The sequence below is a fragment of the Malaya genurostris genome, chromosome 1, assembly GCF_030247185.1.
Source record: "Malaya genurostris strain Urasoe2022 chromosome 1, Malgen_1.1, whole genome shotgun sequence".
NCBI classification, from domain to species: domain Eukaryota; kingdom Metazoa; phylum Arthropoda; class Insecta; order Diptera; family Culicidae; genus Malaya; species Malaya genurostris.
This window is the reverse complement of record NC_080570.1, coordinates 11,384,832-11,411,376: the sequence shown is the minus strand read 5'-3', so window position 1 is coordinate 11,411,376 and position 26,545 is coordinate 11,384,832. Positions and strand designations below refer to the sequence as shown.

Genomic DNA, 26,545 nt, shown 5'->3' with positions numbered 1-26,545 from the left:
GCCAGCCTGCACGGGGGGATCGAAAAATGAGGACACAAAAAGCGGACGGAGAGAATCACTGCTAAAACGGCAAAACCCTCGTCGATGAAGACGACGACTGCGGCGGCGGCGATGACAACGTTGAAGGCAAAAGAAAGGAGGCAAAAGAAGACCACTTACTACAAATTTTACTACGAGCAGATAGCCTCCGGTGCGGAGGATGGCAGGGTGCAGGGCGAAGGTTGGTTTTCATGAATGAAACTCGAGCTGATGAATGAATTTCTTCTTTCTCTTCGTGGTTGCTGTCGTCGTCGTCGTCTTCGTCGTCATCGTCGTTGTCGTTTTGGTGCACGGGGCTCTGGCCAAGTGCTTGTCTCTTCCTGTGTCTTGGCAGTGCAGAAGCCGATCATCTGATCCGAGAGCTACAGCAATCACGACGATTTGTATGGAGAAGCGAATGTTTTCCCTTCCGTCGATCTCTGCCAACACACCGAACAGTAGTAGGCTGCGATTTAGTTTAGGGTTCGCGAAAAAAAAAACTTCTGACGGTTAAACGATAAGTTGCAGATACCGAGAGGGCAAACGGAAAAGAGAACAGTTTACTTTATGAATCGCACAGCTAGAGAGGCTGTGATTAGAAGAGGAAAATACATTAGAACAAGAATTAAGATAAATGATGTGGTGTGCAAAGCATCGCTACGAGGAGGGTCGCCATTAACCGGAGAGAGAGGGCAATCGCCGTAAGTATATGTTGTCTGTTTTCTAGCCGGATCATCATCATGCGAGGAGTCCGACGACGACACGGGGGTGGTGGAAGCCAAGAAGCAGCAGGCGGAAAAGAGCTATGATAAAATGCATCATTGATAGTTGTTTCGATAAATGAATTTTAATTTTCCTTCCTCTACTTCGTCATTCTGTTGATTCATTCATAAATTGTGTAGAAGAAAGAGCTGCTATTGAAAGACCCTGGCCTGGCAGGCACGGACGGACGGACGGAGCACACGGCGGGTGGGTCTGGGAGAAACGAGACACAGGCAGAACGACCGGAAGTTATGAACACATTTTCTAAAGGAACAAAAAAAAACATGTATGGCTTTCTGCAAAAGGATTTCTAGCTGGTGGGTGCAGAGATAGAGAGATACTGGTTTTGGTTTTGGACTCGGGTATTCTATCGTTTCGGGTAAAATTACAAGGTGTGTTCCAGCTCGTCGCTTCGGAAATGTGTCCGTATTTTTCGGGTAGAAATTGACATTTTTATTTCAACAGAAGTAGATGATTTTGAATAAAACTGGCTATAAGTAGAACCTGAATCACTGCTACTGCTGCTACTGTAGACCAATTATTTATTCTGTTATTTTCGTATCCAAGGTTACGATCGACCGGCAGTGTTTCCATTGACAGCTTGCTGGCATGCTCAGAAGCGTTTCAGTTCTAGGCGCATCATTTATGACAGTTGTAAAATCCGGCATCCTCACATCATAAACTTTGTAATCTCAAGCAGTAGAGTGTTATCGAATTTCCTATTTCCATTGGATTTTATCTTCCGCTTTGTTCTAATCATCACTGACACCAAACTTGTTGATTTTGAGTCTAAATCTGATCTAAATAACACTTCAGTTTCAAATTTGAAATAAAATACTAGTGTCAGCTTTGAGTTATTCCGCATTGGAACTGTGAGTTCCTGTTGAGTTTTTTTTTTGTCATGCAACCATTCGAACAATCAAACATGCACTGAAGCCAATTCCTACCAAATCAGTACAAACTAGACTAGCTTTATTGTATTCGATTTATCATTAACTCACAATCTGCATAACCTTTGTGTGGCTACTGTGCCATTTATGAATCTCGTTCGGAGATCAGATTATCATTTGACGATCATTGGCCAGCGGCTCTGCGGATACATTTACTAGCTCCGTGATTTATCAAAGATCATCGACGTATAAATTCACAGTTTCATGGAACCAGAAGCAACGATTGTGAAGTGTTTCAACTGAAATTTCGGACTAGTTAGGTAATTATGAGAAAATATTTAGTTTTTCGTGTATTTTTATTTCGCAAATTTTAGGTATCATTTGAACTACAAGATATCCGAAATCACGAATGGTTTTCTACAAAGTTCTCAAGGAACCGCACGAATCCTGCAGTAATTTGTGGAACATCATCTAACGGCTACTCTACCAGTGGTACAACTTACAAAACAAAACCGAGGTATTTAAAAACAAAATCGAATCTCTACAATATATCCGAATGAAATAAATGCTCATGGAAACTAAAATTCCAATTTCGGACTCATAAGGATGCCTAGGAATTCTAGAGCTGTTCGTGAAATTTTGAATTTGGCTCAATTACGTATATCTCAAAGTAGATAATTTCAAGAAAATTACGAATGAAATGTAAACAATATCAATGGGGACAGCTTTTTGACAAGTTGTTTGGATCCTCTAATACTTTTATTGATTTAGGAATCACATGGGAAAGTATTACAAATTTACAACCGTCACTGAAGGCGGCGAAGCGAAAATTCTAAACTGGGATTACGAAATTTGTGTTTTTGGGATGGCGCCGAAATCGTCATATAGATAGGACTACAATTGACTGCTGTGGTGCCCGAGTACAGCAAAGCTTGCTCGATTCTGCTAGTCAATTAGACTGTTTTATGTGTTTCCACATGCAGATGCAAGGTAATTCAATTTGCAAAACAATTTCCCCGGATAGGAGCTAGCTACGGGATCGAGTCCCATTTCTGCGGTAACTTTTGCGCATTTCTCATTCCACAGTTGTATTCGTATGTAATTTTACCAACCTGTTTTCCTCGTGAAATACTGATCAAATGTAAAACTAGCTCAAGAAGTCTTAACGTTTTAATAAAACTAAAACAAATCGTTCTTGAAGAAGTTTGAGATTGCGTGAGCTTGAAATTTTTATTTTTATTAACACAACAAAGAAGTTCATTGAACTTTTCAGTTTTTTTGCGCATCATGTTTAAACCGACTGCCATGCTAAAGTAAAACAAAATCATTTACCTGTTTCAATTTCATTTGATTGATACATAATGTAGAAGAAATTGTTTTTCAAATTTCCTTTCAAGCGAATATAAATTTCCACGGCATTCGTCCAACGTTTTTCGTTAGGTTTCACACCGACTTCTAGATCACTTTTGCGCCACAAATCGGCTTATACTGCATCTCGTTGACAACTATCTGGCGTCTTCAAGTTCCGCCTACCAATGTCCCAATGTTTTTTTTCTATTAGGTTAAGCTCTGGTCTGTTCTTGGGCACCACCTGGACTTTGTTCGTTCTGGGATACCGCTTTACGTTCGTTTTTCTCTTTATAGCAAGATACCAAATTCGACCAAAATAGAACTGTACAATTGTGTTGCTTGAGGAAAAGCAACAGACGTTTTTTTCTGACACTCCTGCTCATCAGTTTTCTGGTTGATGATTCCGGCCGAATGTATGTATACGTTCGCTCTTCGAGTCACAGGAACGGATGGCCTGCTACACGATTTTTTTCTTAGCGAATTTATATTGCTTTATGTAACTAAAAGTCTCTGCCACGTTTCTTCTTCCATTATCCGTATAATATGCATTCCCAGGAAGCCGTCTTCTTGTAGATTTCATTGCAGTCTTGGTGGCCTAACAATTTTCTTCAACAATATTTAGCGGCAGAAAATTTGAATGTTTAGTATTAAAAACATTCTTTTAAGGACCAAAAATCGATCGCAAAAAACCATTTTTGATCGTTTCTTTAATCGCAATACTAAAGCCAGTATAAATTTTATTCACACCGTGTGCTTTTTTGCCTCGCCGTCTTGATGTAAATAACTCTTACTTTACCATAGATGCACTGTTACAAGTCTGGAAATGTAAGTTTGTACAATTCGCCCGACTGTTGATGTTCGGAAGCATTCATGAACCGATTTTAACAAGCTTATGTTCGTTTGAATGCTATTATTGGATCATAGATCAAGTTGTAAGATCAAATTTCCAGTACTTCCGAATCCGAAAATTCAATCGTATGAGTGATTTCTAGAATGTTGTGGAATATGCGAAACGGTTCAGATGAATTCTGGAACTGAATTTCGGTGCCGAATGCTAGAGCTAAATTCTGAAAGTCAATTTTGATCTTAGACTCTGGAACTGAATTTTGAAGCTGAATTCTAGAACTGAGCTCTGCGTCTGAATTATTGAACTGATCACTGAAACTGTGTTCTGGAACTGAGTTTCGAACTCTGGAGCTGGATTCTGGTCTGTAGCTGAACTTTAGTTACAGAACTTTTGTCCAGGATTCAGTTTTCGAATTCGAATCCATAATTTTGGCTCCGAATCTTGTTCCTGAATTCAGTGACACTTATAGAATTTTTTATGCTAAATTTAGGATCATAAAACTCTATATAGTTCTTCTTAATCTGGTACTGAATTCTGAGCCCGGATCCTGGAATACCTTATGGAACTGAAATCTGGAAATACAACAGAATTATGAATCTGAATTTTAACCAGAAGTTCCAGAACTTTAGGTTCAGAATTCCGCAAACCAATCCTAAATTTGAATTTCGGGCGGAAATTTTGGAACTGAAAAACTGAGATTTCAGTTGCAGAATTCAGTTTTCAAAATTCAGACCCAAGTCCAGAATTCAATTTCGAAATTTAATTTCAAAGTATAGGCCTACAATCAAGATCCTGCTCTCAGTTTCAAATTTCTGTTCCAAACTCCAGGTTGTGAATGTCGGAGCCGAATGCTAGAACTAAATACTGAAACTCAATTTTAACGCTAGACTCGGGAACTGAATTTTGAACCTGAATTTGGGAACTGAATTCTAGAACTGAGTTCTAGATCTGGATTATTGAACTGATCACTAAAGCTGTGTTCTGGAACTGGAAGTTTCGAATATGAGTTCGAGCTCTGGACCTGGATTTTGGACTATAGCTGAATTTCAGTTACAGAACTCCGGTCCAGGATTCAGTTTTTAAATTCGAATCCATAATTTGGTTCAGAAATTCAGTTTTAGTTCAAAAATCTTCAGAATCTCGTTCCTGAATTCAGTGACACTTTTAGAATTTTGGTGCTAAATTTTGGATCCCAAAATTCTATATTACCTAACCTTCTAACCTTGAACTGGATTCTGGAATACCTTTAAAAACCGAACTGAAATCTGAAAATACAACTGAATTATGAATCTGAATTCTAATGCGGAATTTGGACCTGAAATTCCAGAAATTCAGGTTCAGAATTCCGAAAACCAATTCTAAATTTGAATTTCGGGCGGAAATTTTGGAACTGAGATCTGGTCTAAACCTCAATTTCAGTTGCAGAATTCAGTTTTTAAAATTCAGATCCAAGTCCAGAATTGAATTTCAAAGTCTAGGCCTACAATCAAGATCCTGCTCTCAGTTTCAAATTTCTGTTCCAAACTCCAGGCTGTGAATGTCGGAGCCGAATGCTAGAACTAAATACTGAAACTCAATTTTCATGCTAGACTCGGGAACTGAATTCTGAACCTGAATTTGGGAACTGAATTCTAGAACTGAGTTCTGGATCTGGATTATCGAACTGTTCACTGGAACTGTGTTCTGGAACTAAGCTTCGCAAAATGAATTCGAACTCTGAACCTGGATTCTGATCTGTAGCAGAATTTTAGTTACAGAATTCCGATCCAGGATTAAGTTTTCAAATTCGAATCCATAATTTGGTTGCGAAATTCAGTTTTAGTTCAAAAATCTTCAGAATCTCGTTCCTGAATTCAGTGACACTTAGAATTTTTGTGCTAAATTTTGGATTCACAAATTCTATATAGTTCTTCCTAACCTGGAACTGAATTCTGGAATGCCTGTTGAAACGAACTGAAATCTGAAAATATAACTGAATTATGAACCTGAATTCTGGTGCGGAATTTTGACCTGAAGTTCCAGAACTTCAGGTTCAGAACTCAGTCTCAGAATTACGAAAACCAATTCTAAGTTTGAATTTCGGGCAGAAATTTTGGAACTGAGATCTGGTCTAAACCTCAACTTCAGTTGCAGAATTCAGTTTTTAAAATTCAGAGTCAAGTCCAGAACTCAATTTCGAAATTAAGTTTCAAAGTCTAGGTCTACAATCAAGATCCTGCTCTCAGTTTCAGATTTCGGTTATGAACTCCAAGCTTCGAATCAAGTTTTGAAATTCAGTTTCTGTTCCAGAATTCTGGAGCTCGATTCTAGTCGAGGGACTATATTTACGATCTGGATTCTGGAAATGACAAAAACAATCTGGTATTTGATTCTGAACCTGGATGCCGCTCTAAACTGAACGAGTAACCTACGTCAACTTTGCTTATCAAACCTATAAGAAAAATTAATTTCAGGATATTTGTGGTTATCTCACACTTCTGAAAATTCTATTACAAATTGCTGATCATATCTTCGATGACGTGAAGAAAAAAGGATGTTGATACGTTAAATAAAACATGAGATATTCACGATCAAAAACTCACTCACTCTCAGAGGGTAAATTTAAAGTAAAGTAAGACACACACATATTTTAGTTTGGTACATTTTTATGAAACAAAACTGATTTTTTTAAGAAACATCAATCAGTAGCGATAAATTGTAAGTAGGAACAGACGGCCATTTCGCAAAATATGCAAATCAAGTTCGGAAATGTGTGTTGTAACATTTCATAGAAGTTAAAATCACCGGATATTGTTTACCGAGTTGAAACGCGCGCCTCTCTAATTAAAAATACTGCTAGAACCAAGAATCTCCCCACATGACATTTGTGCACAAATGGTACGTAACCTGTTCGAACACCCGCACCTTTCCGTCAAAATTCGTACCTGTGTGGCAACCCTGATTGGCACCGGCCAGCATCGCATCGCATCGCATTGCATCGCACACAGCTCACAGGTTTCTCAACGACGAACGAACGACGGCAAAGGCCAGGAAGAACGAAAGAAATGTCGATGTCGTTTCCGCTCACTCTCCACTCGGTGGTGCGCATGCTATGCTGGCCTAGTATCGTGCTCTCTCATTTTCCCTTGCACACGTAACGTAGTTGGAAGTATGCTGCTCTGCAAGATATGTTTGGCTGCCGCTGGTAGAGCACTGGCAGTCGACTGTTTGTTGGCGATCACCAGCCAGTCCATAGACGAACGTTAGCCGTGAGAGTGGTGCAGTCAGTCTGTAAATCGGTCGGTCGGTCGTTCGTTCGGCGAGCGAGCCTACTACGATCTCTCGGTAGACCAGTAAGACAAATCCCCAGTCCTTGCGCGAGTGAGTGAGCGAGCAAAACCGAAAAACATAGTCGCACCAGTCGAGGTGCGATGTTTTTGCATTCGGTTTGACAACTGCGCGGGCAGAAAAGGGACGGCATGATCACGAGCTGCTAGCGCGGATCGTCCACCGCCACCGCACTCTCTCGCACACCGACACCGACACCGACACACTGGATGTGTTGTGCATGCGAATTCGAGTACCGAAGAAGTGAGCTGAAAAAAAACGAACGTGTGTGAAAAAAAACGTAAATATTAAATTTTTCATTCACTTTTGTTCGTTCTTGGTAAAGTTTGGTGTTTTCAGTGTTCAAGAATACATTGGTCGGTGTTGTGCGCTGCGGTTGTTTCTGTTTTTTTTCTTCTGTCGTGTGTGCGCGCGCGGATAAGTGAATCGTTACCAGTACAGTGTTTTTTTTTTCTTCATTTCGGGTCAGTGAAAATCACGATCATTGCGACGCGAAGTGACATTTCATCATTTTCGATTGATTCACGGCGACGAATCGTGAATTCTCTGTGTGTGTATGTGTGCGGAGAACGACGCGATTGCGTAACGAAGTTTTTTTTTCCTGTTCAATGATGATCCTTGTGGAAAGTGGTACTAGAATGGTGTAATTGCATAGTTTGTGGGGTGGTGGCAAAGTGACCAACAGGAATTCCAACCACGTTCCGCCACAGATGGATGGAAGTGCGAGAAGTGGGCAACAGGTTCTATAATTAGAACTTTATGCTAATTGCTAATTGCATCGATTATGATCGCGTACGCGGAGTTTACTTAGCCGAGCAACCACTTTTTTTTTCTTTACTTCGAGTTGTTTTTTATTTATTATTTGCTCGCGTCGGCCAGTTCCAGACCCAGACCACCAGACCACCAGACCTGGATGGATATTCCAAAGGTGTAGCCAAAAAGGGAAACCGATTCAATTTTAATTATCCATCGCACATTACCCCATCTTTTATGGACTTAACGCACGGGCGTTGTTATCGTCGAAAACGCGTGTCTTAAACTTAAACCATCCGCTAACGCTGGCCCCGATGGTATACCGTCTTTCGTTCGTTTCGGAATTCCACAAGGAAGCCATCTGGGACCGTTCATATTCTTATTATACCTCAACGACTTGAATTTATCGTTGGAATGCATGAAGCTATCATTTACCGATGATTTCAAATTGTTCCATCTCATCCAGGATTTTGAAGATCCCGCTTTCTTACAAACTCAGGAGCAACGTTAACTGGATGGTACTACTAAACGCCTCAAAATGTTCCGTCGTCTCTTTCTCTCGCAAACGGAAACACGATCACGTATGACTACTCTATTTCGACAACGGTCTTGAAGCGGGTTTCATCAAACAAGGATTTAGGAGTGTTGGTAGATTCTAAGCTCAATTTCAAAGATCATGTTGGGTGTACTCTATCTAAAGCTTCTAAGATGCTAAAACTTATGTTTCGCATTTCCTGAAATCGCTTCATTGCGCTTTAGTCCGTTTTAGTCGTTGTTTGGGCACCATATTATCAAACCGATAAGCTGCGCGAATAAAAGCTGTTCAGCGAAAATTCGTCCGTTTTGCTTTGCGCAGCCAACCTTCCAAGCTACGAAAATCGTTGTAGGCTCATCAACTTTGATTTGTTATCAGTTCACCGGGATACTTTCGAAGCCGTTTTTTTTATTGCGGATTTGATCCAATCTCGAATTGATTGCGTGGATCTTCTTCAGCAGCTAAGCTTTAATATCCATCGTCGTAACTTGCGGTTAAACTCTTTCTTCAGAATCCCTTGTGCTAGAACAACCAGAACTAATTGGCTCAAGTAGCACGTTCCCCGTTCATTTGTCCCGCAACACTGTAAAAAACTTATTTTCAAAATGTGTCGCCATCCAGCTTTCCTTATGAATCGAGGGTTAAATTATAGATATTTACAGAAGATAGTAAGATAGATTAGTTTACGATAAATGTAATCTGTTGGTACCAAAGATCGAGCCCCGACCTGGAAGGATTCGTAGTGTCAGTAGAATCGTAGCACCAGCCATGCAATGGTTCTGTACACTCTGAATCGGCTGCGAAGTCTGTTGAAACAGAAGGTCAAATTCCACTACAGGAATGTAATACCAAGGCTTTGCTTTGCTTGGTACCAAAGATGAGAAGGTTTTATGCCTGATGGAGAAGGAGAAATCTCAGCCCCACTGGGCTTTTCCCTTGCTCCTAAATAGATAAATAACTAACTAAATGTAAAAACCATAAGTTAGAGTGATCTGCTGACACAATTCCAATTATGAAATGACTTTTGGTACTAATAGCCCAATTTTTTAAATCCATTTGTTAAAATATGGAAACTACTCCGGTAGCGTTTTTTCCCCATATTCGCCTCGCACTAGCTTTAATCGAGCTTAGTGGCCATTTTATTCATTTGAGCATCACCTCAAATCCATAAATAGTTTCTTTTACTTTCGGCTTAATGATAGTCGAATTCCTTTCGATAAGACAAAACAGTAGACACTTGGTCGATACTTGAGCTCTGAGAAAAAGGTACTGATTTCATAAGCTAAATTTAGTTCCTCGTTCAGAATCCAAGGCCAGAATCGAGTTCCAGAATTTTGGTACTGAAACCGAATATCAGAACTTGATTGTAAGCTGGGTTTTGCAAACCGAAATCTGGAACTGATATCAGAATCTAAAGACTGTCCCAGAAAGTATGGACGCACTTGAATTTCGCTGTAAATAATTCACGAGTGTTGGATATTCAAATTTTATTCGATATACTGATAATATTAGACTACAACAACTGAATATTATTCTCAACATTTGCTACTTAGCCATTGTAGACTTGCTAACGCACCTTCTTGCGAACGTTCCTCATTAAATTCCGTACAGACTTCTTGGCGACAAGTTTTGACACTTTTTTCCAATCTTTTTCGAACTGTTGAATGGTTTCGGCTGCCGAGACATGTTTCCCAAGATGTGCCTTCGTTAATGCCCAAAATTCCTCAATTGGTCGAAGTTGTGGGCAATTTGGTGGATTCATGTCTTTTGGGACGAAAGTGACATTTTTGGTAGTATACCATTCTACCGTTGATTTCGAGTAGTGGCAAGAAGCAAGATCTGGCCAGAAGTGGTAGAAGTCTTTTTTGTAAACATTCCTTGATGTATATTTCGCTGTTCATTGAAGCAGTGGTGATGAAGGGTTTCGAAATCTTACCGCAGCTACAAACTGCTTGCCAGACCATAGATTTCTTTACCAAATTTTTCGACTTCAATCGATGTCTCGGACTGGTTTAACACTTGCCCTACTCGCACCGTATAATTTTGTGGTCCCGGCAAGGATTTGGAATCGAGTTTCACGTAGGTTTCGTCGTTCATAATTATGCAGTTCAAATTTCCAGCAAGAATCGTATTGTACAGTTTTCGAACCCTCGGCCTGATCGATGCTTCTTGTTTCGGACTACGTTTTGGTTGTTTCTGATTTCGAAGTGCCCACTTTTTTGGCCACATCCCGAACTGAAACCTTCTTCTTTTGCTCGAACGCCTTCAGTATCCAACTGAGGGTTAGCATGACCTTTTTTCGACCCGTTTTCGGTTTATCCTCAAAGGTGTTATCCTCACCGAACTCCCTGATTGCATTTCGCACGGCTTTTTCACTTACTCCTTCCATTTTTGCTCTCTTTCTCCGCATTCTGTGCACCATTTGTACACAATTTTTCGACGTTGTTCTGCTGAAAGTCCACGCATTTCGAAACAAACTAATGAAAACGAATAAACAACTGCACAAGTGGTTAGAGAAGAGTGTGAACAACAGGACGCAGCCATAAAAATTGACAGATTCTAAACCATTGCGAAATGGCAGCGGTTCTTGGTTGCGTCCATACTTTCTGGGACAGTCTTTAAACGCCTCATTTTTCTTTAAAAAGTATTTGGAAAAGTAACAAAATGTAGAGTAGCTTTATGTTGAATTTTCAGCTCCAAAAGAGATGTAAATTTACAAAACATTTTTATCTGTGTCGGCTTGAAACAACTATTTTTTAACTAATCCTTTTGTTATTTAGGAAAACTGGGTGTTTTTTGCGTGTAAGGTCGGTTTCGCTTTGAACTATATTAAAAAAGTAGGAAAATTTCGAAAGATAGTAAAGGGAAGTTCAAAAGAACAATACTTTCGAAGAAAATACGAACATTTTGAATGTCAACATCTAAAAAATCAGAAGAATAAAAAACATGAGTCCATACTTTCTGAGACAGTCTTTAATAGCGTTTTTTAAATAACACTTGAAGAACCACACTTGAACGCAATCGAACGAGCCTCTAAGCTGCTTGTAAAATACATTGTTCAATTTCTATACTTTCAAGTGTTTTATAGTTTCGCATGTACTTTTAGGTAGCAAGGAAGTGGATGTTTTAAGTAATGGAACAAATATAAATCAAAGACGCCCTGTTTAAATAATCGGATTGTTTTCTGAAATGTGTTTATCGCCATCCGAAAATAGGTAAAATAATAGAACAAATAACAGACATTTACGAAGTATTGTTCAATCTTATTACGGCTTTGCACTCACGAAACATTTCCGAGCAAAGCCGGGTAATTCTTCCAATCCAACAAATCTTCCGAGCCGGAATCAATTATTGCCTTTTGGCAAATCAAAACCAAATGTCTGAGAGACTCAAATTTTCCGGATGACTTGCCAACTCAGTTGATGCCATCGCAGAGAGTTTGTACCGAAATTAAATGATTAAACGAAGTTTCGAGTGCAATTTTCAAACAACCACCATTCACAGCATGCCATGATTTTCAGAGGTTCTGTGCCACGTTTTCACCGCAACAAAAAAAAAACGGCAATCAGACACGGGAATGTTTCGGCAATTGTTTTGCATTTTGCCGAACCCTTGTTGTCAAGTGTGATAGGATGATAATTCCTGGAACGATTGCCAAAGCATTGAAAACCAGGCAAGTCGAAAGCAAGTTTCGCTAGTTGCGCGCATATCATTATCATGTCATTAGTTTTTCTGTTTTCGTCGTTGTTTTCACGATTTCAAAACCCGTGGAGGGGGGATTTTCTAGAACCCTAGACGCCACCACCACACGGTCGGTCGGTCGGTCGGTCATCGTGGCTGATTATTACTGTAGGAATAAATTACTATTAAGTGTTTACCCTGCTGGTGCAACAACAACAAGTGACGAGGTTCTGTCACGATAATGACGCGTAATGTGTCGGACTGAAACTTTCCCTTCAGTTTCGGTTGCTCTTTTTTTTGACTCTGCGTATTTATTTTAGGTTTTGTTTTCCATTTTTAGTTTTCGATCACATTAGGGGTGTGAACGTTAAGTAAATAAATCGTTAATCACATTAGATTAGCTCAATTGTGGTTGATGGTGTCCGAGAGAGAGAGAGAGAGAGAGAGAGAGAGAGAGAGAGAGAGAGAGAGAGAGAGAGAGAGAGAGCGGGCGGGCGCGCGCCCAGATGGTCATCTCAGTAGGCAGGCAACTTTCACGCAACTGTCAAACTCGCCATCTATTGACAGAGACACCGTTGGTATTGACGGACTCGGACTAACTAAAAAAACCCACTTAATTAACATAAATTATTAAATTAACATTTCATTTACTCCAATTGTCATCCAATTCCAGTCAATTTATATCGCTTTTGGTCGCGTCGGGAGATCAGAGTCAGTGGCAGACGGTTTGGGTACGGTGCAGCAGCTGCTGCGGTCATCAAAACAGAACAGAAAAACACGCATAAATAAACAAATAAATGCTGCAATAGTTCAGTTTCGTGTCCACTCACGATCACATCGCAGATCCCGGGACTGGGGCCGGGTCTCGCGCAAGGCGTGGCAGTGCCTGGCTTAGTGATAAAAAAAACATACACAGCAATGAGCATATTCGTACTTTCTCGATGGATTTCAAGACGGTGGAGGACCACCAGGGAGTCCAGGCGAAGCGATAAGCGAACGCCTCCACACACACACACCGCAACCAGAATCGGTCCAGGACCAGCAACAGGACCGTTATCGTTATCGTGTGTGCCGGAGATAAGCGTGGTTTGTCCGAGCACATCGCGTGAAGTGATGCCAGTTGCAAAGTTGACAGCTCCTCGCGCGCGGTAAAAAATGACCTTCTCCAAAACTGTCAAGATCATCGCCTGCTGCTCTTTTGTTTTTAATTTTCCAGTACAACCTCCGTCCGTCAACCATATTTTCAGAACGATTCTCATGAGCAATTAAACCCCGCCAGCGTCACACTAAAATTCATCAACCAAGGCGTTGATGACTGTAATCTCGCGCGGCGGCAGCCATTGTTTCGGGAGGTTCCCGTTGAGAAAAAACACTCGCCCGCTAAGAAAAACAAGAACAAAAAGTCACACGGCAGTGCCGTCGCGACTTCGCGTTGTTGATAATAATCATCTTCTAATACGCTTCTTCTCCCCGCCACGATCCGCGGTGGACCATCACCGGTCTCTTTAATTCACTAATTCACCTCGGGTCGCTTGGAATGACCCTCGCCGTGCCCGCGAATGGTTCGCTTCTAGATGATGACATTTGCTGTTACTATTACCATACATCAGACAAACGGAGAATTCCCACACGAACACACACAAACACTTACACACTAAATTAGTCCTCAGCGAGAACATGTCGCACCTGTCATCCCCGTCCGTCGTCACACACCGCCACTGTCAAAAGAATACCTTGGACCATCGAAACCATCGGTTCTGTGATTATAATTAAGTTCACTCAATCATGTTTTTGTTCGGTAGTCTCCTGTGTGAAGTTGAAATTAGTAGCCACAGACAGCCAAACAATCCCGAAAGTTCCACGAAATGAACGCCATTGTTAACCGACGGCTTGGCTTGCTGAGATTCGTGTTTTTTTGTTCGTCAAGGTCGAAATCATTGATTGGCTTGTGTTTCGTTTCTTGACGACGACGATGACGACACCTACTTTCAGGCTGAAACCAAATCCGATTAGGGTAAAAAACGGCGCCGCCCTAAAGTGGTGTAGGGTATTTTAGGGATTTTCACTTCGACGAATTCCAATATAGACCACAAAACACGAATTGATAAGCGTAACGACAACGAAAAAGTTCCACCGCTCACACGACGGACGGAGGATTCGCTTCGACACTTGTTGTAAAGCTGACACTAATCCCTGATCCCTGGTCCGGGGTTGTTGGGGGAAGGTTCTGTCGGAAGTCGTCGCAAAGAACACCGATCGAATTACAGCGTTGTAATTTAACCGATAAACATGAAAATTACCGAGAATCGTGTTTCCCCACGACCACTGAAAATGGGAACTAATTTACGACTTGTTCTCCGGAAGGGAGGAAGGGGCCACGAAATTTACGGCCTGAAAGGTGAGAAATTACTAGAAAATCCCGGGATAATACCATCGGATCGGTTATGGAAAATCCGGCGCGCGGCTTCGCGCGTAGTCGAAGAATTATGTCACCCAGTTTTGGAAATGTTGTTGCTTCGATCGTTTGAAAGCTAAGAAGTTCCTTGCCATAAATCCTATACAAAGTATTTTTTTATTACATTCAAATGATGGAGGAGCTAGAGCCAAAATTGAAGACACTTTGAATTACAAAAACAGTTTGGTGATTAATTGACGGAAGTTTAAGGCTATTCTTCCATAGAAATAAACAAATCTTCAACGCAAGAGATCAGGTTGTCAGGTTTTTTTTCGTATTCACGTCAATCTGGTTAAGTCACTGACACTACCCGCCCACTGTTTTTAATACAAGAATACTGAATTAATAGTTTTCTAACGTTGAAGAAGCTCATTTCAGCTGACATGAGATTCTTCAACGTTCGAAAACTCTTAATTTAGTATTCCTGTATTAAAAAAGTGGGCGGGTAGTGTCAGTGACTTATCCAGATTGACGTGAATACGAACAAAACCTGACCTCGCTCATTGAAGAATGGTAATTTCCTTGGAAGAATATATCTAGAATAGTTCTTCGGGATCGATTCACTGGTCTTAAAAGGTACCCGATGGTTGAATTCCATCAATTGGACCTTCAGAATGACCTTTGTGAAAAAATAGTTGTGACGGCCATATTCCCAGAAATCATATTAAAATGTTAAATGCCAAGAAATTATTCATCAAATAAAAAAAAATTGACCATTTCATAATTTGGCATATGTTTTATTCAAATTTCAAATCAGCAACCTCTTGAAAGAAAAAACTTTTTAGAACCTTAATAATGTTGAATACACATTTTCTTGCACGCGAAATTTCTGCTTTTGGATAATTTGTTTTTCACCTTCTGGTGGCAGGTCGCAGAATTGTTGACTACGCGCATTGAATTATAACGATGCTCTGCGCATAAAATTTTGACTATCAGTAAATGAATAATTGTTCAAATAATCACGACATTACGCGTTTACTTGCAATAAGGCGGAGCCAACGAAAGCAAACAACGCCATTTGAATCTAAGCTAGTGAAAATCGATTCAGTAATTTAATCCATTTTAACGATATAAGCCACTACTTTCTGTACTTTCGGAGCCAGAAAAGATGGACTGGTAGAATGAAAATCGGTTCGTTTTATCAGTAACTAGGATTTAAAAAAAACACAAATTGAAACAGTTTTTAGTCAATGTAAACTAACAATGAGAAAGAAAAATTCAAGAATTTTGAAATCATTACACAGCCCCTTTCTCGGATTTTAATCTTTCTTTTCTTCCTCATCTTTACTCTTTTGTTTTTAATAAAACATAAAAACTGACTCAATTTGTCATTGCATTGTTTCGCTTACCCGAGTAACAAATATGACAACCGCAGTGGGATTCCAATATTGTAATTTTATAAGGTGAAAAATGGCGAACTACATTTTGTAAGTTACTCAGTATTTTGTGGTTTACTACAGCTTGTCGCTTCTGAAAAGGATACGATGATTTACAGTGCACTTATACGAGCATGTTTTAGCATTTAGTAAAGATTTTAAGGTTCATTGAAAAAACTTGCCGACAAAAATTCTAAAAATGTCTGTAATTAATTTTAATAAAAATAGTTGATTTTCCCAGACCTGTTGAAATAAATTTGGGGTACTTCTCGAATGGATCGTGCGATATGCCCTAATCACATGTTACTACCGAAATGTTCTTCGTGCTAAAGAACGTATGAATCTTCGAACCTATAAGAAGCAGAAACAACCAAAACGTAATCCGAAACAAGAAGCATCGATCAGGCCGAGGGTTCGAAAGCTGTACGATACGATTCTGGCTGGAAATTTGAACTGCATAATCATCATGGACGATGAAACCTACGTGAAACTCGCTTACAAATCCTTGCCGGGACCACAATATTATAAGGTGCGAGAAGGGCAAGTGTTAAACCAGTCCGAGACATCGATTGAAGTCGAAAAATTTGGTAAGAAAGCTGTGGTCTGGCAAGCAATTTATAGCTGCGGTAAGATTTCGAAACCCTTCATCACCACTGCTTCAATGAACAGCGAAATATACATCAAGGAATGTTTACAAAAAAGACTTCTACCACTTCTGGCCAGATCTTGCTTCTTGCCACTACTCGAAATCAACGGTAGAATGGTATACTACCAAAAATGTCACTTTCGTCCCAAAAGACATGAATCCACCAAATTGCCCACAACTTCGACCAATTGAGGAATTTTGGGCATTAACGAAGGCACATCTTGGGAAACATGTCTCGGCAGCCGAAACCATTCAACAGTTCGAAAAAGATTGGAAAAAAGTGTCAAAACTTGTCGCCAAGAAATCTGTACGGAATTTAATGAGGAACGTTCGCAAGAAGGTGCGCCAGCTAGTCTACAATGGCTAAGTAGCAAATGTTGAGAATAATATTTTGTTGTTGTAGTCTAATATTATCAGTATATCGAATAAAATTTGAATATCTAACACTTGTGAATTATTTACATCAAAGTGCGTTCATACTTTCTGGGACATTTTTTACTTAACTTCGAAACCTGCTTAAGCCAAAACAGTCTCTTTTGTCAGAACTTTCCGTTAGTTGAGAAATGTCTCCACCAACTATCAGATTACCTATCGGATGAAAATTTTTTGGCTAGACCAGAATTAGCCCACTCAGACAAAATCATGCGCATCTCCTACGTATCGTAGATCTTTCGGTAATTATATCCGTAGGAAGAAAACTTACACCCCTAATCGAATTTCTATTTAATCGATGAAAAGAGAGGGAAATAATTAGACCAGCCCAGAGATTTGTTGTTCTCTCTGTCACGTTTGGCTCTGTGAGAGCTTGGATGCACAACTCCACGAGAGGTTTCATGGGGATTATGCTTATGGCAGTTGAAAACAAATTGCTGTCTCCGTTGCAACAAAGCGAAGTGATTTTATTAATAAAGTTATTGAAAGATTTTGAAGTTTGTTTTGTTTTATTCGAGTTCTGTAAATTCTTCAAGCTCTTGAAGATTGCAATGCTTTCAGTTTTCGAGTTCGTGCAATTCGTCGAGTTATTGAATTGAATTGTTCCCACCGAAACAAAACACTACGTTTCGACTGGTATAATTTCTAGTATCCACAGTAGTACAATCTTGTTAGCTTTGCCCCAAACTTCCCGGTCGCCAGGTAGTACACCATACTTGCACCACCCACTTGGACTCATCCGACATTCCAAAAATCATAGAATCTGTGTAGTAACTTGTCAAATTTTACAGTAATCAACAGCTGAAAAAACCAACCATAATAAAACCCTAGCAAAGTGATGAAAAAATTAAGTGCAAAGAAAAACAAATGATAAAAATTGTGCAAAACAAAAAATTCGTAAGCCGATAGCAGTGTTGCCATCAATGCCGTTTATCTAACAAAGGCCAACCCACAAAGTGAACCGAACGTCTAATCGCAGAGGTGTGACAGTGAGTTTAAGCAATTGTGTTTCCAGTGTACAACAAGCAAGCTGGCAGCACTGACTGTGCTCGGTGCTAGTGACAGCAAAATGACAAACGAGTGGATCGAGTGGAATGAAAGTGCCCGAATAGTGGGACGGTTGCCATTGAGGGGTAACCACCATTATCACCTGCCGGCTGTCGGCGGTGGTGGTGGCGTAGGTGGGAATATTGGCGGTCAGTTGCACAGTCTTGGCAGTCAGCACGGAACAACGGCGGTGTCCAGTGCGGGCAGTCCTGGCAGTTTGATGGCCAGCCTAAGCGGAATTCACAACAATAACAATGTGAGCTTTCTGAACAACAACCAGCAGAACTTTCTCAACAGTTACAGTTTGAACAAGCTGGCGGCGGCGGGGATGGGCCTGAAAACCCACGCCCTGATGAAGGGCTTGCAGAAGCCGAGAGGTAAGGTTTTGTGCGTTGTTTTTTTTTTCGAAAATCAAATTTCCATCCAAATGCCCTTGAACTCGGTGACTCGTTCCAGCAATGACCTGTACTCGTTCCGGTGTCTTTCGTGGGGGAACCGATAGCCTCCAGGAGGATGAGGAGGATCAGACAATGGCAAACAAAGCTAGTTCTCTGCCCTCCCCCCTCGATATACGAGCCATGCTTTGTGGTGCCGGGCGTTATTTACTTTCGTTACGGTTGGCAAATTACTTGATAAATTACTTTCTGAAGGGCCAAACTGTGCGCGGCGAAGGCGGCGGCGACGGCGTCGGTGCTGACCCGGGCAGAAAAACGTACTCAAATATTCCCTCCTCCTGAAATGCTGCATCGGAACGCACTCTCCTCCTGTCGTAATAAAGCGGTTTCAATTTCCGGATGGTTAATCATGGCCTGCTGCTCCGTTGCGGTGCGCGTTGCCAAAAACAAAAACAAAAACGAACCGTCGATTCAATATTAAATTAAACAACAGATTTTGGAGTTTCACGTTTCGTGAAAGCTTGTACGGTTTCGGCTGTGTTCGTTTTTTTTGTTTGCGGGACTAGGAAACAACAACGAGAAAAGACCCACCACACAAAACTAGACCGCGGACACACACGCGTACATCAAAGACTAAGGAGACCGCCCGTGTTCGGCGGCGGTGGCGGTTTTCCTAGACGCCCGAGGACAGAACACGGGGAGGGGAGACAAATGTGGACATCAAACAGAAGAAAATTTTCCCCGAATCGACCGGGTCGCCACCGCGACAAGCGGGTGGTGGTCGACAGAGAAAAAAAAACCAAAAAAAAACATCGAAATTTAATTACCTCCAATGGGGCGGGGCGCACTTGTGGCGCAAAAATTGCGCGCCCTGCCTTCTGAGAGAGCGATGGGAAGCGCGCAATAAGAAGGAATGAAGTAAAAAAAACGGGTCCGAGAAAATTGATTATCGGTTTGATTTTTCGGCCAGAGACCAGAGGCGGGTTGCTACTACGGAGTACCTATTTTCGATCGAGCACACCCACTTTTTCCCCCCCACAGACGGTATTTTTTGCTACTCCAACCATCAGAGGTGAGCGGTAAATCTAAAACGGGAAAAAATCTCGACCACCTTCGGCGACTTCTAACATCGAGAGATAAAATTACGTCTAATTATTCGTGTTCTAATTATAACGACCATCGGTGGTGTTTTTTTTTTTTTTTTGTTAATTTTACATTTTACCCTACGCAAAACGAAACAGCAGCGGCGGCCACCAGCAAAAATTGTGTCATCCGTCAAGTGTTTTATTCGTGGCTCAATTTTAGTTCTGGAGACGGAATTAACTGTCGGAAGACGCAAACGATGGCGATGATGCGCTAGTGGAAATTAATGAACCGAACCGAACCGAACCGAGACCGGAGTAAGACGGAACGACCGCCCTTCGGTGATGGCAGGAACCCAGGGCCCGAGGGAAATAGAATCAATTAGTGGGTGGGGACCAAACTTTACTTGAGATGATTTTTGACGGATAGAAAAATTAACCGAACGAAATCAAATGATTCGGTTTTTTTTATTTGATAACAATAACACTTCGGTCTGACAGATAGAGACATTTTTCTGATGTCATTTGTCAAACTGTCAGCTACTTTTGGAAAATTAGAAACAATGTAGAAAAAAGGTTACGATGGCATCCACCATATTCCCTCGATTTAGTTCCCAACGACTATTTTCTGTTCTCAGATTTACACTAGATTGCCAAAGGAAGTAATTTAGACTGATATTCGATTCCAATTAGATAAGGAGTGTATCGAAAATAAGTTATCCACAAATTTTTTTTTCAAATTATGATAAAAAATGATATTTTATTCAAACTAAAAATTGGTCCTTTATTATACGAGGTTAAACTTGAGCATAATGAAAACCGGATGAAATTTCGAACTTTAGATTGAACGCTCTTCATCAAGTTCCGGACAAGCGTTGCATCGCATTTTTTGGACGCATGAGCCAAAAATTTTTTGAACTCCTGCATGTTCCCAGCTGCCTTACCAGTCTTCCTGAAGACCCTCTTAACGATTGCCCAGTGACGTTCGATGGGTCGAAGCTGAGGGCAATTTGGTGGATTGATATTTTTCTCAACGAAATGTATACCCTTTTCCGCAAGCCAATTGAGAGTGGTTTTGGCATAGTGAACCGACACTAAATCCGGCCAAAACAGTGCAGCTGTACTATGCTTCTTATATAAAGGCAGAAATCGTTTCTGGAGACACTCAGATCGATAGATTTCTGCATTTATAGTTCCGGTAGTGTAAAAAATGGTTAACTTCAAACCACAGGAACATATTGCTTGCCATACCAGTACCTTTCGACCGAATTTTTCCACTTGTATCGACCTGACCGCACCGCTCACATCCTCCCCAACGACGACAGTAAAGTATTGTGGACCTGGAAGGGTTTTTGAGTCCTCTTTTACATAAGTCTCATCGTCCATCAAAACGCATGTATCCGGACACTGCAAAAGACGCGAATACAATTTCCGGGCCCTTGTTTCTGCTCGCTTCTTCTGTTCTACACTTTGTTTCGAAATTTTCTGCTTCTTGTAGGTCTTCTAGTGATTTCGTCTCTTGATACGCTGGATTATTCCGACACTCGTTCCTTCTTCTTTGGCCAAATCACGTATTGACATTGATTTGTTCTTCATGATCAGAATGATCCAGTTTCGGGTTGGAAGAACCGGGTTTTCTGTCTCTTCCTGGTAGCTCACACAAAGAATACTGCTCTCCAAACTTATTAATGATGGTTTGAACACTGGCATGATGAATTCCAAACCGCTTCGCAAATTTTCGCATAGTAATACCCTTCTCACTTAGCCAGCTGTGTCCAGAACCTTAATTTTCATTTCCTTTCCAATGCGCCACATTTTGAAAACGCCGAATTTCAACCGCACAAACAAGTAAACAAACGAAAGCTGACACCCAAACGCATAGCATGCTGTGATCTGAGCATAAAAAAACATCACAAATACATGCGTACAACACAAATGTATGTGGATAACTTATTTTCGATACACTCCTTAGATAATTTGTAATCAAAGGCACAGCTGCTTAAAATGTTGTTAAAAATTATGGAAAATTTCGTTCGAAAAAAATTGTTTTACATATTATTAATTCTATCGGTTTTTTTTTCGACTTTCTCTCTTTCAGTCATTTTGACTGCATTTTGGCAATATTTCGGACTTTCTAGTGTCAAATTGAAAAAGAGTTTGCTGAAAAGAGGTTTGTATCAGATTTTAAAACGTTTTTCGGGATAAGGAGAAACCGTGGTATAAAAGTGATGAAGAAATTTTTGGAACACCGTTTTTTTATTGATAAATAAAATCGAAATTTGAAAATAAATTGTTTGTCTTTTTGTCAGACCAGAAACTTTCCACCGACGGTTATTTTTTTCCTGAAAACATAACTACTGCAAAATAGTTCGAATGACACAGCGAATTCCCCGGTTAGGTAAAAGCTTCGAAGGATTCCAGTTCCGTCTCGGTGGTATCTTTTTCGCAGCTTTTCATTTCGAAGTTGTATTCATCGGTCCTTTTTTTCAATCTATTTTTTCTCGTTGGATATTAATGTTTCCTAGAGCCTCAATTTAATGTTCTAATTTTTCTCACATATGGTTTGTCATTTACATTTGCCATACATCGATTTTATCTGCTAGGCTATCTAATATTCTAGATAGTTTTACAATACACTCAAGTCGTTTTTCATCGTATTGCACGAAAAAAATTGCAAATATAGAAACAGATAAGACTATAGACTTTCTTTCAAGTCAGCTTTACTTACTGTTGTATAGAACGGGAAATTTTTTACAATATATAAAACGCTTTCCTAATTTGAAATTTTTCACGAACTTTTGGCGAAATTTAAAACTTTCAGTACTAGTACATATTTTCCTATATTTTTGTTTACAATATTCTGAAAACGTTATTCGTTTATCTTTCAATTTTTCGTACACTGAGATCTTTTTTGCGTTGTTTTTTTAAACGATTTTGTTATGCAGCTTTTTCCCCGGATTTCCAAACTTACGAGATTTTTTTACGCGGATTCCCAAAGCTACGCGTTTTTCTCCACATAAATTTTCACGGGTTTTCTTGTTTTAGGAATGCTTGAAACGTTAAGATCTGGTGTTACCACGAATTTTTTTTTATCAACTCTAACACTTTTTCTATTGTTTCCTAAATATTTTTTGATTTTGCAGCAGTTTTATGCATTTGTAAGACATTTGGAATCGAAAAACTATTTTATTTTGGAAATCTCAAAAGTTCCAAAGTCGATTCATTTTTAAAAAGTCCCCCAGTCGATTTAGCAAAAAAAATCTTCTCATGTTACAGCAGATATCGACGTTTCATGCATTTCATAGTCATTTGGCATAAAAAATATTTTTTTCAGTTTTGCGTTTTATTTTTCTATGCGGATTTCGCCGCCGTTTTTTTTTGTGCGGCTTTTTTACGCGGTACGTATCCCCCGCGTAAAAAAAGACCTTAGTGTATATGTAATGTTTTTGTGTGAAAGTAAGTTGTCCTTTTTGCGGGGAAGCTAACTTGGCTGGTAGCTGAAAATGACCACAGACGGTTTTCGGTGAAACGGTCTTTGCGGCAGAACGATTTTCGGTGCACTAATTTTTGTCGAAAAGGGGGTTTCGAAGAAACGGCTTTCGGTGAAAAGTTTTACGTTTAAACGGCTTTCGAAGAAATGGATTCCGTAAAAATACCAGCTTCACGAGAAATGGTTCTCAACAAGACGATGTGTGAGAAAACGGCCAAATTGTTTTGCTTGAAACGGTGTTACGTGAAATAGCTTCCGTTAAAACGACTTTCGGTGTTTTGAAATGCCTTCCGGCAAAACGGCTCTCGGTGTAATAGATTTTGTTGAAACGTCTTTTGGTTAAACGATTAAAACGGGCTCCAATGAAAAAGATTTAGTTAGAACAGCTAACTGCGAAACGACTTTCGTCGAAATGACTTAAAAAGAACCAGCTTTGCGCGAAATCGTTAACGAAAAATCTTTCGGCGAAACGACTTTCTGTGAAATCGCTTTCAATTAACGAATTTTAGTGGACTGGCTTTCGCTGCAACGGCTTTCAGTAAAATTGTTTTCATCGAAACAGTTTTTGGCAAAATAGCTTCCATTAAAACGACTTTCAGTTTAATTATTTTGAAGCGGCTTTGGGCGAAACGACTTTCGTATATGTAGTAGATTTTGTTGGAATGTTTTTCGTTTCAAACGATTGAAACGGGTTCCAATGAAATGTATTTTGTTAGAACAACTTCCTGCAAAACGACCATCGGCAGAACGTGTTTCGTCGGAAAGTGTTTTGTTTTTTTGCATTTGGTTCAGATTTTCCGATTGTTTTAATTTGTAATTAATTGGTAAGGTAAACTAAAATTACTATTTCTGCGTATTTCTCTGCTTATTTTCCAAACATCAAGTCATAACGGGATAGCGAAATGGTGTTTTAAAATAGGAAAGTAGACTGTCGTATAAGTGATACGGCCAAATTAAAAATGTCATAGAGTAGAAAATCAAACTACAGCGAATCAATAGAACAAAATAGTGAAATTGAAAATATCTGTGATTTTAGAAGAGTAATCAAACTGTTGAAATCAGAATAACGATAATACAAAAGAGTGCAGAATTGATGTAGTGAAATAGGATGAACATAGCGAACTTTGCGAAGCACCTATCTCTGATGATAACGCAAATTGGTGGATTATTTGTTGCTACGAATCGTCTCCCAGTTAATAATTAGTCGCTAATTAGTTACGGTGATTTTGAGTTTTTTACTCTATTTTTAATTTTTTTAAGTACTTTGTTAAGTTCATATGTAGTTAGTTATTTATTTATTAATTATTTGGGAGCAGGGAAAAGCCAGGTGGAGATGAAATTTGGTAATCTCTCTCTCCAGCAGGCATAAAACCTCCTCATTGTTTGTATCAACAGATTACAATGATCCAACAGTTACATTTAGGCTTAACACTAGAATTAAAACTAACAGTTAAAATAGTGGCGTCTCGTGAAAAAATTGAAATTGAATTTAAATGGGGTTGGGGATGCAGTTTATTCCTTGAATTCGACCGGTTGTGCAGTGCACGAGGTGCACATGAGGACGAGACGCTACTGAGTTAAAACAAAATTTATCACACTATAACTAGTTGAAGACACGAAGCATAACAGGTCAGTGCATCCCTCCTAGATAAGCTCGGAAACAAATAAAATTCTAGTAAATAATTTGTTTCTTATTAGTTGCGGTGGGTTTAAATTGGTTGCTCAGTTTTTTCGAGTACTTCGCTAGTTCATATGAAGTTAACGAAGCACTTCTCCTAAACAAGTCGAATTTTAGTTGATAATTAATTAATTCTCATTAGTTACTAATTAGTTACGGTGGTTATGAATTTATTACTTTATAGTTTTATTTTTCCAAGCATAAAAGTTCATATGAAGTGAACGAAGTACCTCTCCTAAATAAGTTCGAACACATCGAATCATAGTTAATAATTAGTTGCTTTTTATTTTTTTTTTCAAATACTTCTTTACGTTTCTTTGAAGTTGATGAAACACCATTGCTAAATAAGCTTCACAACAAATCGAATCCTAGTTGACAGTTTGTTTATAATTAGCTGCTAATTGGTTACTTATTAGTTACTGTGGTTTTAAATTTGTTGCTTAATTTAATTTTTTTTTCCAAGTGTTTCGCTAAGTTCATATGTAGTTAATTATGCTCCCCTCCTAAATAAGCTAGGAAACAAATAATAGTTACTACTTAGTTTCAAATTAGTTACGGTGGAAACCACCGTGGATTTGTTGTTCAACTTTTATTTTATTGTTTCTAGTGCATCCCTAAGTTTGTATAAACTTAATAAAGCTGTCAAACAAGCTTTAACCAACTCGTCACGTAATCGATAGTTTTGGTTGCTAGTTAGTTGCGCAGTAATGACTTTTTAACTTAGCATGGCCGCACAGGAAATAGTCCCACAAGACGGGTCCAAAACGTAAGATAAACTGTTCACCGAAGGCGGCTCTCAATTTGGTCATTGTTTCTCGTGCCGTGTGGAACGTGGCACCGTCTTGTTGGAACAACATGTCAGGTATGTCCATTTCTTCTATTTTTGGTAAAAAAAAACCGTCAATCATCATACGGTAGCGCTCGTCATGCACTGTACTGTTCCGTCCATCGTCGCCTTTGAAGAAGTACATCAAACAGTGCCTTTTTTGGGATGCATTGGTAGCTCATTCGCCATTCAACTAGAAATGAGCTGGATCTTCCTCCAACTTTGCCCATTCACCAAATGATAGACGTTGTACAAGTTTGACAATGACACAAGACACGACTCACGCGTGATCTGTCAGAAACAGTATTGCCAAAAAGATACCAGCAAAAAAACTCACCCTTTATAATACATAACGCGAGAGGGACGGGTATAGCTTTGATGGGAAAGTCAATGCCTGTTTTTAATTCGTAACTAACCGTAGTAAAATTCGCAACTAATTAGAAACAAATTATCAATTGAGACTATATTTCTTTTTCGAGTCTATTCGAGAGGGGTGTTTCGTTAACTGCATATGAACTTAGCAAAGTACTCGAGAAAATGATAGAAATTAAGCAACATATAAGAAAAATCCATAACTAATTTGCAACTAATAAGCAACAAATTTTCCACTGGGTTTCGATTTGTTTCCGACCTTATTTAAGAGGGCTGCTTCGTTAACTGCATATGAACTTAGCGAAGTACTCGAGGAAAAAAATGAGCAAAAAAAATCAAAACCGCCGTAACTAATTAGCAACAATTTTTTTTGCGTCATCATCAAAGAAAGATTTTTCGCTAAGGCCTAAGCTCATTGAACTAGCGAATGAGTGCAGAATGACAAAATCTTCAAATCTATATTTTTCTTTATTTATACCCGTCTTTAACCTAGTTACGGTCCTTCACCGGATCTTCAAATATACAAGTGATGAGTAATTTCAAGTGAGATGGAATAACACCTAGTTGGCAACAGTTCGGTACA

General features: G+C 39.6%; 1 protein-coding gene across 3 annotated transcripts in view; it reads left to right on the top strand.

The window, feature by feature from the left end:
- Window positions 1–26,545, top strand: part of LOC131432378 (ETS-like protein pointed) — a 351,236-nt gene that overhangs the window by 193,083 nt on the left and 131,608 nt on the right. The window contains exons 1-2 of one of the 3 annotated variants that reach the window (XM_058598624.1): window positions 7,483–7,776; window positions 17,864–18,496. The exons of the other annotated variants lie outside the window; for them this stretch is intronic. Of the exons in view, the coding sequence (XP_058454607.1) occupies window positions 18,142–18,496 (355 nt within the window). The 5' untranslated portion in view covers window positions 7,483–7,776; window positions 17,864–18,141. Of the gene's footprint in view, window positions 1–7,482; window positions 7,777–17,863; window positions 18,497–26,545 lie in introns of those variants that run through there. 3 annotated transcript variants of the gene reach the window in all.